The 20,100-nt window shown below is 36.8% G+C and overlaps 1 protein-coding gene across 1 annotated transcript in view; it reads left to right on the top strand.

Annotated features, from left to right (window-relative positions):
* The window catches only part of UBR5 (ubiquitin protein ligase E3 component n-recognin 5), an 84,702-nt gene that overhangs the window by 47,210 nt on the left and 17,392 nt on the right, over positions 1-20,100 (top strand). Inside the window, exons 17-40 of the mRNA XM_041470565.1 lie at positions 2,460-2,603; positions 2,701-2,812; positions 3,019-3,173; positions 4,021-4,218; positions 5,360-5,570; positions 6,202-6,246; positions 9,330-9,456; positions 10,372-10,523; positions 10,919-11,014; positions 11,428-11,551; positions 11,879-11,976; positions 12,778-12,926; positions 13,362-13,453; positions 14,365-14,511; positions 14,612-14,730; positions 14,823-14,949; positions 15,049-15,178; positions 15,403-15,563; positions 16,072-16,311; positions 16,464-16,587; positions 17,195-17,306; positions 18,427-18,558; positions 19,204-19,461; positions 19,806-20,074. Of these exons, the coding sequence (XP_041326499.1) occupies positions 2,460-2,603; positions 2,701-2,812; positions 3,019-3,173; positions 4,021-4,218; positions 5,360-5,570; positions 6,202-6,246; positions 9,330-9,456; positions 10,372-10,523; positions 10,919-11,014; positions 11,428-11,551; positions 11,879-11,976; positions 12,778-12,926; positions 13,362-13,453; positions 14,365-14,511; positions 14,612-14,730; positions 14,823-14,949; positions 15,049-15,178; positions 15,403-15,563; positions 16,072-16,311; positions 16,464-16,587; positions 17,195-17,306; positions 18,427-18,558; positions 19,204-19,461; positions 19,806-20,074 (3,522 nt within the window). The remainder of the gene's footprint in view (positions 1-2,459; positions 2,604-2,700; positions 2,813-3,018; positions 3,174-4,020; positions 4,219-5,359; positions 5,571-6,201; positions 6,247-9,329; positions 9,457-10,371; positions 10,524-10,918; positions 11,015-11,427; positions 11,552-11,878; positions 11,977-12,777; positions 12,927-13,361; positions 13,454-14,364; positions 14,512-14,611; positions 14,731-14,822; positions 14,950-15,048; positions 15,179-15,402; positions 15,564-16,071; positions 16,312-16,463; positions 16,588-17,194; positions 17,307-18,426; positions 18,559-19,203; positions 19,462-19,805; positions 20,075-20,100) is intronic.

The raw sequence follows: 20,100 nt of genomic DNA, 5'->3' as shown, positions 1-20,100 counted from the left end.
CCGTTTTGTTGCTTGCTTTTTTCATTCAGTTCATTCTCTTAATTAAGTCCTAGTAAGGCACATATTGCATATGTAGTGATGGGAAATGCTTGGTTCTAACTGGTGAAACTTCTGTGTTAGCAGTGTCGGCAGTACATTACTTGTGTAAGCTAAAGCATCTCAGTTCTTTAGGGTTTTGCATTTTATTTTTGTAATGAGTTTTAAAATTATCTCAGACTTACATAAATTCAATTAAAGAGGAGTGTTTATGTTGCATATCTATCTTGTTTGGTGCTGGCTCATTATGCCACATCTTTGCTTTGGAGCTCTCTGTGTCCAGTTGCTGTCAAATGCTTCACTCAAGGTCATTGCTCACTACGTCAGGGGATGGTTTTATTTTTATTCTGTATAATGACCAACATCTGTAGTAGTAATTTTAACTAAATAACTGATTTTAAGTTTGAAGAGGTGATTGTCGTCTTAGCAAAATCTTAATAAGCATATTTTCCAGTTTTTAAAGATATGTGATTTTCCTGGAGAATGGGAAAGAAAAAACATTTGTCATGTGGATGCCGTAAGAGTTCCAGCACTTCAAAACTGTCATCATTTCTCTGAACACATCAAAAGTGATATAAGTGAGAAATTCTGTAGTTGGTAGCACTAGGAGCAGCCAGAAAGCATGCAGTAAAAACCTTTTAATTATGGAGACAGGATCTATGTTAAAGATTGGGGAATTGTACCTTTTCTTACTGTGTTCTTCCATCAGAAAGTAGCCCAAATTTATAAAGTTCTTGTAGCAACATTTAGTCATTTAAAAAAAGGAGAAATATTCTACATGTCAGACTAAAAACTCTGATTGAACCATTGGCATTCGATTACAGCCTTATAAATTAGTCTGATGATCTTAGAAACATCTAAATATACATGGAATAAACTTCTTTTACTAAACCACAGTTTTCTTCTTGAGAGTTGTCTTGCCAATCTCAATAGAAATCTGTCTTTGTATAGTCCAGATGATGGTTAATGTTTGTGAATCTTTTGACTAGGTCTGAAGTTTGAAATTTTTGGGTAGTATTGTTACAGCTATCAGTGATGCTCTACTACTGGAACTTGTAATTCTGCTTCTAGAGTGAAGTTTCATAATTTAGGGAGCAATTGCTGTAGCTCTGTCCACAGTAATCTTCATTACAAAAAAAATCTGCTAATGCTTTAAGGTTGTCAATATATCATTTTCTCTAGTGCACTTGATAGACTGCACTTAGCTAGAAAAATTGGGAGGAAACATGGATTTTTCTTACATACAGTATCTTGAAAATTTGAGACATGTTTTTTATTGTTGGACACCTTTTATATAAGTTGGGTACATTTGGATTTTTGTTTGTCAAGCACTTTCTGTGTAGAAACTTTTGAGAAATTAGGGCTTATTAAAAACTGATGGATGCTTATATCTAGTTTGATCAAGACTGAGAGCATACAGAGTTCTTATTTCTGCTCATAATTAAAACATTGTCTGTTCTTTCCCCACCCCCTTCTGCCTTAGCTTTGTTTTTGTTTTGAGAAAACTATGGTCTCAGCTGGAAATTCAAAGGGCCTCGCTGTTTGGTGATAGCACAAGAAGTTCCTGAATCAAGGAAGCCTGTTTCGACAGTTTTGATTAGATATGCATGGCAGCAACTCTTTAGAGATGCTTGCAGTCTTAGAAATGCCTGTGTCAGTGTAGAGTTGAATAGCTTCTGTTTCCTTGGGAGGCCAGAGAAGGACAGACACACACACGAAGAACATCTGGATACACTGGTCTGTATCCTTCAGTCCTAAGGGACTGAGTGGAGAACTTGATCATTGAGTGTGCAGAAGAGGTGCTGGACCAGTAAACTAATGGGTCTTTTTGCCACTGTGTACAGTCCTGTTGAGGAAAGAGCACTAAAAATTTTCAGGTGGGGCCAAAAAAAGGTTTTTTCCTTTATCTTGTAGTATAAAATCTAATGGGCAGTTGAAGAAGGAGACTCAGTGTAGACTTTGTTGTTGTTGTTGTTGAATTGTTGGCTATTGTTTGGAATTCATTGCCACAAGAATAGTGTTTCTTCCAGAAGTAATTGCACAAATTAATTAGAGAAAGGTCTATCCAGGCTGTTAAACATCAAGTTGTCCTGCTGTTTCCAGGAGGTGGAAGTTGGAAAGAGGCCTGGGGGGTACCAGTAGGAGCTTCTCTAGTCAGTTGATGTTGGCTTCTCTTGGATGTAGGATGCTGAAATGGAGGGAGCTCTGATATGAGTCAGGATGATTATGAAGTCATTAGAAAATCCAAGTTTTTCAAATTTCAGTAATTTTAGCAAAATGACAAGACTAATACCAAGACCTATACAATTTTATCACTGGATATTGTAAGTTTTTTCCTCTCTCTGAAAAAGGCGTGGTTTATTTTGAAGCAAATCAGATTCTGTTCAGCCTTTTGGTAAAACTCTAATGTGTTCTGCCTGTAGGTGCTAAAAGTGGATGGTGCATATGTTGCTGTGAAATTTCCAGGCACCTCCAATAATGCAAACTGTCAGAGCAGTTCTAACTCCGATCCTGATCCTTCTTCTCTCCTCCAAGACTGTAGGCTGCTCAGAATAGATGAGCTGCAGGTATGTGTTTGTCAAACGTGGAGGAAACAACCAGTATTTAGAAGTGTCAGTGCTGTGTGTGCTTAATTGCAGCTTAAAATTTTACATCTGTTTTCAGGTCGTAAAAACTGGTGGAACTCCAAAAGTTCCTGACTGTTTTCAAAGAACACCCAAAAAGCTGTGTATTCCTGAAAAAACAGAGATCCTAGCAGTAAATGTAGATTCAAAAGGTGAGTAGGACTTACCCTGTGAGTCCAAATCTGTTGGTTCCTTTATTACCTGTCTCTCATCCAAGTGAAAAATGCCTGCTTTCAAAAGAACATAAACAAGTGCTTCCATTGATATTAGTACTTTCTTGAAAGTGCTTTAGTTAGGAGTTCTTTTTACTGGATGCCATCCATAAAACATTGACCTTTTTCTTCGTGTGTTTTTGAAGGAGTGCATGCTGTTCTGAAAACTGGGAACTGGGTTCGCTACTGCATATTTGACCTTGCCACAGGAAAGGCTGAACAGGAAAATAATTTCCCTACTAGCAGCATTGCATTCCTGGGTCAGAATGAGAGAAGTGTTGCTATTTTTACAGCTGGACAGGTTTGTGGTTTTGTGTCTCAGTCATTTAACCTCACTGCACTTCACTTCTGTCATCTTTGAATGAAATGGTACAGCTTTCTGTAAGACTTTCCCAAAATATGGCAAAGAAATAGTTTTTCAAACAGGTTATGAAAACCTTGCTGCTAACTTTAATATTTTGATGGCACAAGGGCAATAGCAAACAGCTTACCTAAGCACATCTTATTTAAACTCTACCTTGAATGTACAAAAGGGAAGAAAAAAGATGACAGAATGGTTCTGGATTAGTATCAGCTTGTTATCTAGCTGCATTTTGGAATGTGATCTAGCTATATTTTGGGGCTGGGTCAGATATAAATCCACTTTTGAGAATAAATGGAAATATTAGCAAGGAAAAAAAACTATTCTGTAATTGACTGAAAGTACAGATTCACTAAAAATGATTGATGTTTTGTGCAACTCTTCCACAAACGTGGTATACTTTGTTCAGGATAATTGAAAGAAACAGTTTTTGCAAAATAATTGAATTTGAATGTTTCATTTCAATATATTTAACTTTACTTGAAGCATTTAAGTAAGCTAAAAGTATAGTTACTATTTGTTTCACTGGTAATGTTAATCAATAAATGTTTATCAGAAGGAAGATTCTTCTAGTAATATTTATTATGTTAAACACATTTCAGGCATTTGTGAAAGGGAATTTCCTATCTTATGTTGCACCACTTCTAATGATAGGAGTCAGTGACATAAATGAGAACCTTGGATAGACTGTTGTAATTGGTTTTAGTCAAGAACTGGACCTTTTGGGAAGGATAATATGTATAAAATATGGAGACTAAATATTGAAACTTTTTTTTCCCCAATGTAGGAATCACCTATTATTCTTAGAGATGGAAATGGTACAATCTATCCAATGGCAAAAGATTGTATGGGTGGGATACGAGACCCTGACTGGCTTGATCTTCCACCTATTAGTAGTCTTGGAATGGGTGTTCATTCCTTAACAAATCTTCCTGCTAACTCGACCATCAAAAAGAAAGCTGCTATTATCATTATGGCTGTTGAGGTAAAATATTTTCTCTGCTACGGAATTATGTGGGTTTTTTTTTTTTCTTCTCTTGCTATTAAAAAGTTCTGCTTAAAGCAGCTTCATGTTTAGATACTGATTTGTGTTTTCACTATTTGAAAGAAGCTAATTTCAACTGAAGATTCTCTTAGAAACACAAAAACACCAACAAATTTGCCAAGTAAAGTGAAAGACCCCTTTTTTTGTGGGGATGTGTGACTTCTGTATCAGGCTTTTGATTAGTAGAGTTTTTTTAGGCATTGATTTTGAAATGGTTACCTTTTTATATCTGCTAACACCATGCAGTTTCATTTGTCTCATGGGTGCAGTTTTTCTCAGAGATCCAACAACTTCTTTTGGTTGGATCCCTGAGAATGCAATACTTCTTTATTTTTTTTTCTATTTTTAAAAAATTATCTATTTGGAGCATATACTAGGAAAGTAGGAGAGGAAAGTGAAGGTTTTTTCACTTGAATCACCTGTAGAGTTCTGTCCTCATCAGTGATGTTGTCTGAGTAGTTCTGCTGTGAATTTGTATGTCATAGTTGTAAAATCTTGTCAGTAATTTGTTAGCTCTGCTGTGTGTTCTGCTGCCACCCGGAGGTACTGTGTACCTGTTAGACTGAGATTGATTTCACAGTGAAGTAGTTTTCCATCATTATGGAGAAACTGGTTGTATATGGGGTGAACCTCCCAGACCTTCAACAGCTTCTAATCACTCACTTCTCAGCACATAAATAATTTGTTTAAAAAGAACTAGGTTAGAACTCATTCATGTACATCCTTAGGCTTTTTCAGTTGTATCACTTTTCCCACGTTTCATGGAGCTATGAAATGGAAGTAATCTATCTTAAGAATCCAACTGTGAAGCCAAAGGAATGCTTTTGTGAGCGTGATGGCATCTGCTGCTCCGTTCCTTTTGCTTGTCTGTGCCTGAATGTACACAACTCTGTTTTTAACAGTGCTATAATTGAGATGATGAATATTCTGAACAGCTCCTGCACTAACTTCCAGCCAGTGCTGGAGATGAAGACCTTCCTATTAATTTCAAAATTAGAAGAAAATTAGAAGCATTTATGGAACTTATATCTCTACCTTTTGTGCTTCACATTTCTAAAATACTTTATTCTTTTGAGTACAGAAACAAACATTGATGCAGCACATTCTTCGATGTGACTACGAGGCTTGCAGACAATATCTGATGAATCTTGAGCAAGCAGTTGTCTTGGATCAGAATCCACAGATGCTGCAGACGTTCCTTGGCCATAGATGTGATGGAAACCGTAATATTCTGCATGCTTGTGTGTCTGTATGCTTTCCAACCAGCAACAAGGAAACAAAAGAGGAAGAGGGTGAGCTCAACAATATAATGAAAATAATTTCAAAATAATATTTTCATGCATTTTCAAGAAAATATTAAATAAAGGTTGCATTCTTCATATACAGGTATATTAAAATTTAGCACCTAAAATGTGCCCTGGCCTTTCAAAGGTGCTGAGACAACATTTTTACTACTCTCTTAAGGTTTTATGAGAACTTCTAAAAGAATTCAGTAGTTAAGAGCACTAAGCTGTTTAAATTGATTATGAAAACTTCTGACATTCACGTGTTAATTTTAGATGAAAAACTATTCTACCTTTGTATCGCTAGTATCCCCTTTATATCACTAGTAAAATTTATGAGAAATGGCATTTAATAATTTTTAAGTGTTGTAGAATATTTTAATACCTTCAATTATAAACACTACTTTTTATTGATATGTATTAAGAAATGTGGAAGAACGACCTATTAATGCCAGTTACTGACACCATTTAAAAATGTCTGTTAAATGCTGTTATGTAAAAAGCATGTTAACAGGGCAAGGTTGCTAAGTCAAGCACTCAAAAATTAAAGAATGGCAGAATTAAGTTTACCCATGTGCTGTACACGGGTATGCATTGTGAAATGGTCTTTAATTACACCATCATACTATTTTTTCCACAGGACTACCTCATTCAGTGCACAAGATGGACGGTGCTCACCGAATGGGTAGCTATTCAATATTTCTTTTTATCCTCATCATTCAGTGTGTGGCCCCATTCCTTACACTTGCACACCATACAAACCCTGCACTGAATAACGAATGAACTTCCTTGTGGGATTTTTGTATGGTGCTGTCATTGAATTTTAGTCATTTATGGACCTTAATTGTTCCTCATATCCCTATTTATAAAATGGGGGTAATGTGCAGCTTTCTCATCTCTTGCTTGGAGTTTTATTATAGCTTGAAGTTTTTCTGTATTCAAAGCTATGAACTAATTTTGAGCATTCTGTCGGAGAATCCTAGGGCCTGATTTTGAGTAGGTGTTACTTCAAAACACTGAATTCTACAACTGGATTAGTCGTAGTTTTAGTTGTGCTGTGAATGTTAATTATTTCTGTGAGTCGGGCACCTTTTAGGTGTCCAGAAATGAATAAAATGGATCACGATCATCGGTAAAAACTTGTTTCACGAAGTTCTGTGTGCTGATAGATGTGTCAGAAATAGGTTTTGGTTTTCCAAAGCAATGTTCAGTGGCATTAAGCACAACACAATGTTTCCACCTCTCCTTCCCAAGCCGTTGCTGCCTTACTACACCCCTCCCTAACGTAGCAGCAGTCAAGGCATAGACAGCCTGCTCTCTGTAGAACCCTTCATCTTTAGTGTGTCGTCCATCCTGTGCACTGATTGAGGCAGGGGTATTGTTGCTGGGCACAGGGCGGGTGGGGTGACAAAACAATCTGAGATAAAAATCCCAAACCAAAATAAACAGACAAAACCCAGCTGTGTAACTGAAGATTGTGTTACTATAAGCACGCAAGGAAGATGAAATAAGGATGCATAGGCAAACTTAATCTGACTTTTCCTAATTTGAGTGCTTGTCTTTGCAACCTTGACATTTTTTTTCAGTAACTTCATTTGGGTGTAATCTGACTTTGTGAAAAATTAAAAACATGGACCTGATAGGCTTGTGACACTCCTCTGCCTCTCTCTTTTTCCCTCATACAACTTGTTCTTGAAGGAGATTCATGTCTTTACATTCAGGTCACATTTAGCTTCCACTGTAACTGCTAGTGATGGATATTAGGACAAGCTTTTTTTGTGTTTATAATCTGGAGGGCAGTGGTGACTTATGTTACTGTCTGTGAGTTACATGGTCATCTCTTAAAATGTAAAAGAAGTTTGATTTAGAAGTAAAGGCTTCAATTCCAGACATACAGATATGATGTTTCTTAAAAATTTCTCACCAGTTTAGTGCCACTTCCCAGCTAGTACCTGCTTGAGATTCTTCACTCTTGCTCATACAGATTTCTTCTTAAGTGCCAGAAAGGAAATATTGAGGGCAGGGATAAGCTTTCCTTTTTTCTTCTCTTCTTTCTCACATCCTTTGCCTAGTTTTGCTATAGCTCCTGCAGTGTTGGATAAATGATAAATGAATTGCAGGAAAAGTGGCCCCAGACCTGAAAATCTGGGGGAAAGTGCTCTGCCTCTGTGAATTGTTATCTCCTCAGTCTTGCCAGTAGAAGGGATCTTGGGAAAAGCATGTCTAAAAGAAATGTCCAAAGCATGTGAAATCATTAAAAAATTGTGATACTGAATTTCAGCTAAGGTCACTGAACACATAAAAACTGAGAGGTTTTGCCTGGAGAACTGGGACAGATTTCATTAGACAATAGAACAGCAAATCACCCATTAGAGCCAAAGCATTTACAATTGATGGTTCTCCAAAAAAAAAAAAGCTAACTTTGTAAGTGGAACAGTGAAAATTCAGTTACAGATCACTTTCTCCAGAAGAAGTGAAACCTCTGCTGCAGAGTGGATCACTCTCAAGAGCTGTGCCCCTTGTGTGAGAGGTCCAGAAGTGATGGGTCGTGAGTTGTGGGAGCTAGTGGGTCTGAGAAAGGAGTACAGCACAAATACCATGGAAATTCACTTACAGCTATGAATTAACTTGTAGCCAGGGGCACAAGAGTTGTATTCTCTTACTGCTAACTGTTTGATAGTTGTCTGCTTTGGGTAGTTGGTGATCTTTGTCTAAGAAGCCTGCATATGCATGTGAAAAAGCAAAACTGAGGATCTATTTTACTTAGGGTAGTGATGAGTGAAAATATTTAAATAACCTTATTGTAACAGCTGACACACACTGTCAGATTACCTTATTCTTTTCATTCTTTGCATGAAAGGTATTAATAGTACTTTCCTGTTAAAAAAAAAAAAAAAGGGAACTGTCGAGGCCTTAATACTGTCACTGGTGAAAATAAGTGTGCAGAGAATGGTGACTCTCAATTTGAAGAGCCTTTGAATCGAAAGTGAGCACTAGCCCTTGCAGCTTTGAGGCCATGTCCTGAAAGAACAATCAGAGTCACTTCAGGAAAATGCTTTTCTTTGTTCAGAAATACACCTTTTCTGTCTACTTTGTACCAAAACCTTTTTTTAAAAAAATCATGTTCTGTATCTCACTTTAATATTCTGTATCCCACTAGACAAAATTCAGTCCTCAGTATGAGTAGAACCTGTAGGTGTTATGATGCTTAGGGTTGTAGATGTTAGAAGAAATGCTAGTTCTTTCTGATGTAAACTGGTTGTACTGCCTTCTTATACTGCAACACATAGTTCTCCTAAGCAGGTTCATACCTAGAGTGTGTATATTGCAAGCCCACACATTTGCATTGTTCATGGATGCCCACTGTGAAGTGTGGTTTGTTCTCTTGTTCTCCTGGTCTGGTGTTTTGCTGTGGGTTGTTTTGGTGGTTTTGCTTGTTAATTTGTTTTTTGTGCGCTTTTTATAGTTGTTTTTTGTTCATGTTTTGTTTGTTTTCTTTTTAAAAAATAATTTTTATCAAGGCTTTTTTGAAGCCTTAACTCAGCATGTGTTTGGAATCAGTTACATGACAGGACCTTGTCTGTTGATGATCCTGAAAGCTTGTTCAGAATCATTGTTAAGCTCATCCAAAGTAAAAGTTTGTATATGAATCTAGTCTGTCTCTCTAAACGTAAAAAAAAATATATAGTAACATTCCATATTTTATACTCCTTTCTTATAATTTTCCCAAGTAAAATTTTAGCACTAACACTTTACTTAATTTTTCAGAAGCAGAGCGCTCTGAGAGGAACACGTTTGCTGAAAGGCTCTCAGCTGTGGAAGCTATTGCAAATGCAATCTCTGTTGTGTCAAGTAATGGTCCAGGAAATAGGGCAGGATCATCAAGCAGCAGGAGGTAAACTGTCATGCTTTCTTCTTGTTGTCTGAATGCTAATTTCTGTATTAACTACCAATCTTGTTATTAATTCTTTCCTTCGGTGTAGTTTAAGAATTGGTCTCTGTTGCTAGCTTAAAATTTGGTTTCACTTCTTTAAGCACCAAACTAGAGCTCTAGTTTTTTTGAACCCTTTTTTGTGTGAGAACTAATGGTGGGATATTTCTAAACTAATCCTGTTTTCTGGGGTTCATGCTTTGTCTGTCAGTTGTGAAGTGGAAATGTTCCTCCTTGTGGGGAAAGGGAATTTGAGGGCAAGCTCTGGTGTTCTTTCCCAAGAAGTATTAAGTATCACAGAACTACTGTGATGGTGGCCAGGCTTGTTTTAAGAGAATTTCTGAGGGAGTTGGTTACTTAAGCAGATGGATAATAGTGAGACCAACATAATACCACTGGGGAAGAATTGAAGTTGATTAATTTTATTCTAAGCAGTCATTAAAAAGAAATTCTATCAAGACCCATTTTTTATCCTTTCATTAACCTCTTTTTGTAGTTAGATTTTAAAAAGCAGTAGCAACAAGAGCACATCCTTGTAAAAGCTTAACACTCCTGACAGTGAGCTTGGGCTAAAAGGAATGTCAGATAGCAGTAAGAATGCCCATCAGCTGCTGCCTGCAGGAGGCAGTGCTGTGGTGCCTAGGGATGTCTTCTGGGCTCAGATCTGACTGGAAACATTGCTGAGTGACTCCTCTTCCAGGGCTAAAACATTCTGGTGCAACAAAATGTAATGAAACGTATCTCTTGGCTCATTCTTATTTATGCTGAAATAAAGTGGTGATGAGAGGAGTTTGGTTTCCTTTTTCAGTGTGAATTTTTTTAAATGTGTTCTAATTATAAATGAAAATGATAGTATTTCTGCCTTGGTTTTGTATTTAGTTTGAGATTAAGGGAAATGATGAGAAGATCCTTGAGAGCTGCTGGATTGGGCAGACATGAAGCTGGTGCTTCATCAAGTGATCACCAAGACCCAGTTTCTCCACCAATAGCTCCTCCCAGCTGGGTTCCAGATCCTCCTGCAATGGATCCAGGTAAGTCTGCTCATATATCACATTAGACCGTAAAAGAGATTTGATAATGAACTATGGCTATTAAGGTGAATAATAACTTATTTTAGTCTCACACTGTAATCTGTCCAATGCCATTGAGGTAGCAAGTGTTCATAGAGATCACTTTAAGAGTTTACTGAAGACTTAACAGCTGTTTTTTAATCCAGTGTATGTCTTTTTATTGCTGGTGTCAAACTGCTGGGAAGTCTGCTTTGTAATGCTGAGTTACATTACAGACCTAGGAATGTGGCCATTTGTGGAAAAGATTACCAGTTAAATACAGAAAACCTGCAGTGTGTTAGACATTGCAGCAAGAGCATGTTGTTAGGGATGTTTTTATGTATTGATATACATCCTGCTGTTCTGTTTACTGAAAGATGGTGACATTGATTTTATCCTGGCCCCCGCTGTGGGATCTCTTACCACAGCAGCGACTGGCACCGGCCAAGGACCCAGCACCTCCACAATACCAGGTGAGGACATACTGCTTATTTGATTATGCTATAGAATGGAAATTATCTCAAAAGCTGTCTTTGCTTGCACAGAGTTTCTGCATATGAAAATGCCTCTTATCAGATGAAGATTGGATTGAAGCAGAATCTTTCAAGTGTGCAGAAAGTAAATGAAGCACCATACTATGTTTTATGTAAAACTATACATGGAGAGTGACAAATATTAAAACTGTGGAAATAAGCATGAAATTGGGATTACCCTCTGTATTTCAAATATGATTTGGAACTGAAATTTACAGTACTTCGGTGAAGTATTGCTGAAACCACTGAATAGTCAAGTTACCAGTTATTCACCACAGTGAACTACTTGATTTTAGCAGGTAGTAATTTTTTGAAGAAAAACAGTTCCTCTGCAATTTTTTTTCTTACTGCAGGTCCTTCTACAGAACCTTCTGTAGTGGAATCGAAGGATCGGAAGGCAAATGCTCATTTCATACTGAAATTGCTGTGTGATAGTGTTGTTCTACAGCCTTATCTTCGAGAACTGCTGTCAGCTAAGTAAGGATTTTCATGAGAGTTCTCACTATCTTTTGTAATGTAATCCTATCTTAAATCAATTACATAGAAGCCTTTTAAAAAGGTTACATAAAGGCCTGTTAGTTAAAATTGAAAATGTTAGAATACAGCTGTGTTGTGTCTTGCAATCCTTTAAATGTATGTCTGTTTCAGAGAAGTAAAATAAACAAGAGTGCTTATTCACTCTGTGGTTTTTCTGTTTGCACAAGCTCAGTGGTGCTAAGTTTTCATGTATTTGTATCCTACGTCTCCTGTTACAATGAAAAAAATTCAGTGTTTTAACTTTTCTATTGGGGTTTTTTTGCCTAGGGATGCAAGAGGCATGACACCATTTATGTCAGCAGTTAGTGGCCGGGCATATCCTGCTGCAATTACAATTCTAGAAACTGCACAGAAAATTGCTAAAGGTACAACAGTTTTAGTGATTGTTAGTGTGTGGCTTCTTTCTAAACTTTCGCATGTCTGCAGAGTCATTACTAACACCGTAGATTGCTGCATGTTTCGGAAATGTTGCTATTATGGAGTATCTTTCTTTTTTGCAGTTTGTATATTGCAGTAGATTTCTATGAATATTATTGCTTCTGTGTTGATTATAGTCTTTTTGGCGTTTCACTGTTTTATAAACCAGTACTGTTTATAAATTAAGGTACTGTTTTTTGGTAGCACAGTTGTATCACATGGAACTTCTTTGCTGAAATTGAAAAAACCTGCTATGATACAATGATATGCCAAGCTAGATCCTATTCCTGAAAAGACTTATATACAAACAAGTATTTTGTGACTGTCTTGTAATATTGGTATTTAATTTTTTGGGAGAAATACATGAAATTGAATTTAGGGAAAAACTTAAGCACATTAGAGCTTGTCATACCACAGTTCTGTAGGACTTTGTGTGGGACAGGAGTACTCCTTTTTAAGAATATGGTCCATAATCCTCCAAAATGGTGATTCATTGAATTGATTAAAGTATTAGTGAATTTAAAACTGGGGAAGAGATAATGGTTTTGTTTTTCAGTCAGGAATTTGCAGTGGCTTCTATAAGAAATAATGTGACAGGCAGAAAGTTTTCTCAAAAACCTGTAACAGGTTTTATTCAAACTTCTAATGCTGTATGAGATTTTGTAATGGCAAGCATCTGCCAAGAATGGATTCTTTTGCTGGGTATTTTTGGGGGGGTTGTTTTTAACACTGTTATTCTATTATTTTAGCTGAAGCAACGTCCAGTGAAAAAGAAGATGATGTGTTTATGGGAATGGTTTGTCCTTCTGGTACAAATCCAGATGACTCTCCTTTGTATGTTTTGTGTTGTAATGATACATGCAGTTTTACCTGGACTGGTGCAGAACATATTAACCAAGTAAGAATTTTTTTTTGTTTGAAAAGCAAATAGGAATGTGTTTCAGCCATGTGTTGTGTTAGTCTACTAATCTGATTTTTAAATTACTAATTACATTGTTTAAATTACTGTGACTTTTAAGTCTGGTGTAAGTACTGCCTCCCCAAACTGCTATGTAGTCTCAGAGCTGACTGTGTTCCTCACGACATGGTTGTTACTGGGTGTGGCTTTTCCCCTCTGGCTAACTTTGGCAAAAATTTTGATGGACATGGCTCTTTGAAATCACTGAATATTCTAACGTAACAACTAAGTTTCACTTTCTAGAAATGACCTACTTCTAAGTTTAGGCATCAATTTAAACAAGTGCAGTTTCACTGTAACCTGAAATAGTGTGCGATTGCAAGCACTGTAAGGAAAAACTATGCATAATATATTTTTTCCCCTCTTTTTTTTTAGGATATATTTGAATGCCGAACATGTGGCCTGTTGGAATCGCTTTGTTGTTGCACAGAATGTGCAAGGGTCTGTCACAAAGGACATGACTGCAAGTAAGTATTGTGTTCCATTTCTTAAAATTAAATCAGTATTTTATGGTTTCCTTTTGTTTACTGATACTTAATAAATTTTTTCATTGTTTGAAACTTACAGAAGAGAACAGAAGATTAATGAAATAGTTTTGTGTCTACTCTATAAGATCTATTTAATAGGTCAGAATTGAAGGAGTAACCTGAAGTGGTTTTGTACTTTCCACTTTGTAGTATTTAGAGTAAAGGAATAATTCTCAAAGTGCATAATATTGTGAGAACATTTTATCTAAATAATACTGTGTTTTCATTTTGGGTGCCCCTCAGTGTTTTATGAATCCTGATGAGAAATCATTCTTGTGAATTTTTGGAAGGAAATGTAGGATATTAGTCTTTTAAAAATCAACTGTGACAAAGGGAAAAGTGAGCAATCAATCAAGAAATCTCAGATCAACCTAGCCCAAAGCTTTGAAGTTGCATGTATTCAGTGCTGCTGTTACAGGGTGTAAAAGTTACAGCATTAATATCCCAGCTATAATGAGCTAACAAATACAATTATAAAGATATTCTCTGCACCTTAACAGTTATTTTACTGCATGTCATAAGTATTTTCAGCTTAACTTTCTTGGATGGAGGCTGTTTTAGGGAAGAATAAATGGCCTTGGATGAGTTTTAGTGAGACAGTGTGAAAAGCTCTGTAACGAAACTGCCCTCTTAAGATGAGTGTAGGAAACACGGATGACAAATGTCAAGTGCTGCCGCATGTAAAATCTGTATTTCTCTTTTTTAAGCTAGGTTTTGGCATTTTGCTACTATCAGAAACAAAAAACTGCAGAAAGAAATATAAACATGTACACTAACACCCTCAGCTTGTGTAGAAAAGATTTGGTATGTTACTGAACAGTGTTGCAGTTCACCTTTTCTATTTCTTGTAGGCTCAAACGAACATCCCCAACAGCCTACTGTGATTGCTGGGAAAAGTGCAAGTGTAAAACACTAATTGCTGGACAAAAGTCTGCTCGCCTTGATCTCCTTTACCGCCTGCTTACCACCACAAATCTTGTTACCATGCCAAATAGCAGGCAAGTTCATATTAGCATTGACTGGGGCAGAATGTTAAAAATTATTTTCTAGATATATATGTAGTATATTGTATTTCCACTAACAATTTTTTCATTATAGGGGAGAACATCTGCTGTTGTTTTTAGTACAGACAGTTGCTAGGCAAACTGTAGAACACTGCCAGTACAGACCACCTAGAATCAGGGAGGATCGTAATCGTAAAACTGCAAATCCTGAAGGTAAGAGCTGTGTCAGTTAAATAAATGGCAAATTCCATATTTCGGTACCTCTTCTTTATGCTTTCTTGGTTTTTTTTGTTTTATCTTTCTAGATTCTGATATGCCTGATCATGATTTAGAACCTCCTCGTTTTGCCCAGCTAGCACTGGAACGTGTTTTACAAGACTGGAATGCACTGAAGTCCATGATCATGTTTGGCTCCCAGGAAAATAAAGACCCGTGTGTATCTACACATAGTTACTGATGTAAAGTTTGATCTGATACTTGACACCTGCAGACTTACATAAATTTATTTCTTCTCTTCTTGTTTTTTCCAAGTCTTAGTGCAAGCAGTAGAATAGGTCATCTTCTGCCTGAAGAGCAAGTTTACCTTAATCAGCAAAGTGGAACTATTCGCTTGGACTGTTTTACACACTGCCTTATTGTCAAATGTACAGCAGACATTTTGGTAAGCACTCTTAGCCATTTTTACATAGGTTTTCTGAATAATAGGTTATTATGCGGTATCTCAGGCCATGTGCTTGGAAACCGATTTGAAAGTAACTTCAAGTTAATCTTGGTTTTGTGAATTTATACTGTTATGACTGTGATCTCCCTTTGAGTCTTAATCTCTCTTGTTTCATGCTTCAAAATTGCACGCAGCTAATGAGTTGTAATGACCTCTTTCTTCAGCTGTTAGATACTTTGCTGGGTACTCTGGTAAAGGAATTGCAGAACAAGTATACACCAGGACGCAGAGAAGAAGCTATTGCTGTTACAATGAGATTCCTGCGTTCTGTGGCAAGAGTCTTTGTCATTCTTAGTGTGGAGATGGCATCCTCCAAAAAGAAAAAGTAAGTGGTGAAGATGTGTGTTGATTGTGGTGGTTTTTTTTCCTTTATTTACTATTTTTTCCCTATATAATGAGTTGATAAAAATCAACAATAGGCAGAAACATCTGAATTATTTTGTATTCTGTAGACAGACTTGGAAAGATGGACAATAGCTGCTGGTATGTCATGTAACTTAATTCAATGCTTGTTAAACTTACATGTTCGCACAAAACTTTTTGTTTACATTGTTAGGGTTTTTGGAAATAGTTTTTTTTAAACATATTAAAATTACAGTGTATGGTTGATTGTCAGTAGTAGATGTAGATACCAAGCCTTAGTCTTGAATTATTGAATGATAAATGTTTTTCACTGACTTGTATAGGTGCATATTCTTTCTATATATGCAAATGCATGTATCTCTCAAAAACTATTTTTCGAGAAAAAATTAGGACAATTAATAATGACATGAAGTTTTTGGGGAAAAAAAAATGTGTATTTGACATTTATCTTTCTGTATTTTATCCCCCAGCAATTTTATTCCACAGCCAATTGGAAAATGTAAACGTGTATTTCAGGCATTATTGCCCTATGCTGTTGAAGAGTTGTGCAATGTAGCAGAGTCTCTAATTATTCCAGTCAGGATGGGAATTGCACGTCCTACAGCACCCTTTACCCTTGCTAGCACTAGTATAGATGCCATGCAGGGAAGTGAAGAACTGTTTTCTGTGGAGCCTCTGCCACCCAGACCATCATCTGACCAGTCTAGCAGGTAAAGCTTGTTAAAGCTTACTATATGTTCTTTTCAAAGACTTCTTAAAGGTGGTTTTATTTTGGAGTCTTTGTTAGCTTTGCATTAAGTGATATCCAGAGGTCCAAATCGACTTTTTTTGAGGTTTTATTTTTACATATTTTTCTTTTAAGTTCTAGTCAATCTCAGTCATCCTACATAATAAGGAATCCTCAGCAAAGACGAATCAGCCAGTCACAGCCAGTTCGTGGCAGGGATGAAGAACAAGATGATATTGTTTCAGCTGATGTAGAAGAGGTCGGTTTTCTTTTTGTACTTTTTTTTTCTTCTCAATATAGCACTCCTAATTAGCCCATGCTTTGACAACTGAATCTGAAATTCATGCATCTGTTTTAAAAAAGATGTTAAATAGTACTCCATGAAATCTTACAGTGCTGTAAGCATTTTTAACAGAACTTCGTAATTGTTGTTTTCTATTTTATTTCTTCCTGTTAAAAAAGTTTTAAAGTCTTTCAGCACATGGCAGCTATTACGTAGTTTCTGTTAGAGAGCTAGAGGGTTTTTCAGCAGATAATAGCAGATAATACCAGTATTATCTGCTCTCTTCAGTATTTAGAAGCTAATTGTTGTTTTTGTAGTCAGTTTTATCCTTGTAGCATTAAAATCTAACATCCAAAGGTGTTTTATTTGCATAGGTGTTTTTTTTCCCCCACAACACTATAAACTGTACAGCCACGTACAACTACTGTGGCTGTAAGTTCATTTTTTGTTCACATCAGTTCAATTTTGAGGTCATCTTTCTAAGATGTGTTTTTTTAAATCAGACTTTGCACTCTGCTTTGGAAAACTCATAGATTCTCTGATATTGAAGATAGTCTGGCATAATACTGTGATCTCTTTCCAGGTTGAGGTGGTTGAGGGGGTGGCAGGTGAAGAAGACCATCATGATGAACAGGAAGAACATGGTGAAGAAAATGCTGAAGCAGAAGGACAGCATGATGAGCATGATGAGGATGGTATGTATAATGTACATCCTGCACATTTGCTGCTTGAGTGCAGTAGCTATGCATCAAAAAGAAAAGCAACTTGGAGTCACCAGTGAAAATGATTTGGGAGATTTTCACAAGTAGAGAGAATCCAAGGGTTCCAGAGTGCTCATCTTACAGAAGGAGATGTGTAAAATTAGAAATAACATGTAGTAGACAGGTACATGAACTTTTTCTGGTTGAGGAGAAAATATTAAATTCCCAAAGGCATCAGATGTTATTATATTCTTGATTAACAATGTATTTTACCTTTTGTATTTGCTACTGTAAAATGTTGTTGATGGTTGGGCCAGTTGCAAACCACGACATTGGTAGATGTGTTCTCAAAAGCAGTTTGAATCCTGGCAAGCTCATTCTCAAACTAATCACAAAGTACTAAATTATGATTCAGTGTTTTGTAGACATAATTAATCAATCCTGTGTGAAAATGGTTGAAATTAATATGACTTGTCTTGTGTTACTTAGTTTGGGGTTAGATGACCCAAAGCTATTTTCTTCTCTTTCTGACTGTGCTTTGTGTTTCCAGTCAATCCACTTACAGTATAGTAAATCTGTTTACTGATTTGCTGAATACTTAAACATTTCATTCTTAAAGCTTAAAACTGGAATAGAACCTGTATATTTAATTAGTTTTTTTTTAAGTTTTCAAGTATTCCTTAAATACTAGTTGAAACAGCATATAGTAAATTGTCCTTGTACATGTGTATGAAGAGTTGTGGAGTCTTGTGGCTGGAGTGACTTATTTTGAATCCTAAAAGCTTTTATTTTCACGGTGTGTTGAATGTACATGTACAGTGCAGAGTGAGAGCAGGTGGCTAATTGCTGGAAAATAAGAAAAAACATGCTCCAGGTATTGTTTGGTGTCTGCACTGCTTTTATGACCCCCTTGCATATCCATTTATTGGGGTTCGCTGTTATTTGTCTCTGCCCCGATATGGGAAAAGTGGTTCTGGGTGGCCGCAATTTGAAGGTCCATTAACTTCTGCTATAGTAAGAGTGTCTGGGGTTTGTTTCTGTCTTATATGAGTCACCACAGTAATTACAATTTTGTCTTCTAAATATGAGATGTTGTGTACCATTGTTTTTATAGGCAGTGATATGGAGTTGGACTTGCTAGCTGCTGCTGAAACAGAAAGTGACAGTGAGAGTAACCACAGTAACCAGGACAATGCCAGTGGGCGCAGAAGTGTTGTCACTGCAGCTACTGCTGGGTCAGAAGCAGGTACACCACATCTTTATGGGTCTAATCTAGCTAGTTAAATTTAGATATTAGGAGTAAGTACTCTCCTCCTTCCCGAGATTTCCTGGTTTTCCTTTGCTCTAATAGTAAGGTACTGTGAAGACTTTTTGAACAAGGAAATGCATTAAGATGTGACCTACATTTTTTGCTCTTATGGAGCAGCTGCATGTGTTAGAATTTACCATGTGCTCTTGTGTAGTGAAATGAAATAGTCTCACTTATTTTCAAGTGTAGTAATTGAAAACAATGGCTTATGGTTTAAATCAATACACAGAACCTGAGCACTCATTGTACAGGTTTTTGAGGGCAACTGCCTTACTGTCCAATTTGGAAACATAATTTTTAGAATTCTTTTCCTAGGGGTAGAATCAGTAAAGTATTTTTAAATCCAATTGCTTCTTAATTTATATTTTGAAGTGTAAGTAATCAGACTGCTTTTCCGTTACACCTGTGGAGAATTAGCAGTATGTTATAATTATAATTTATTGAACATTTTCAGTAGTGGTATTTGAACCTTTTTAGTATAGTGTAGTTTCTCATGGAAGAACTCTGTCTCCTATGCTGACACTATATGTGTATATGTGCACAGGTGTGGAGCTGTCAGTTATTGCTTATTTTTCTCAACAGGAGCTAGCAGTGTTCCAGCATTTTTTTCTGAAGATGACTCTCAATCAAATGATTCCAGTGACTCTGATAGCAGCAGCAGTCAGAGTGATGACATAGAGCAGGAGACCTTCATGCTTGATGAGCCCCTGGAGCGAACCACAAACAGCTCCCACGCCAACGGTGCTGCGCAGGCTCCCCGTTCCATGCAGTGGGCTGTACGCAACACCCAGAACCAGAGGACGACTAGCACAGCTCCCTCGAGTACGTCAACCCCAGCAGGCAAGTCGGAGTGAATTGCATGCATCAATGCCAGATAGCTCTGGCTTTGTTCCTTCCTCTGCTTTTGTTTACTCTCTGAAGGATGAAGTCTTGTCTCTTTGTAGTACTGCTGATCTACCCTGACTGTTCCAGTTCTAGTTTTGAATTTAAAAAAAGGAAAATATCTGTTGCAGTTAAGATCTGAGTACGCTTACTGTAGTTAGTAATTATTTGTTAGTTACAGTTGTGATTTCAGTAATATTAACAAGTTTATTTCTGCAAATCTTCATTAAATCAATCAATACACAAATGACATAGCAAAGATTCTATGAGTTCACTAATGTAATCTTTTCTTTTGTATTTAGCAAGTTCAGCGGGCTTGATTTATATTGATCCCTCAAACCTTCGTCGGAGTGGTACCATCAGTACAAGTGCAGCAGCAGCTGCTGCAGCACTTGAAGCCAGCAATGCAAGCAGCTATTTAACATCTGCAAGCAGCTTAGCAAGAGCATACAGTATTGTGATACGGCAGATATCTGATCTGATGGGTCTGATTCCCAAATACAATCACTTAGTATACTCCCAGATTCCAGCTGCAGTGAAGCTGACTTACCAAGATGCAGTTAACTTGCAGGTAAGAACATGGAAATTTTTGTAGAA

Source organism: Pyrgilauda ruficollis, unplaced genomic scaffold (genome assembly GCF_017590135.1).
Source record: "Pyrgilauda ruficollis isolate IOZ18807 unplaced genomic scaffold, ASM1759013v1 scaffold25, whole genome shotgun sequence".
In the NCBI taxonomy this organism is placed as follows: Eukaryota; Metazoa; Chordata; class Aves; order Passeriformes; family Passeridae; genus Pyrgilauda; species Pyrgilauda ruficollis.
Note: the sequence above shows the minus strand (reverse complement) of the source record. Positions and strands in the feature narration are given on the sequence as shown.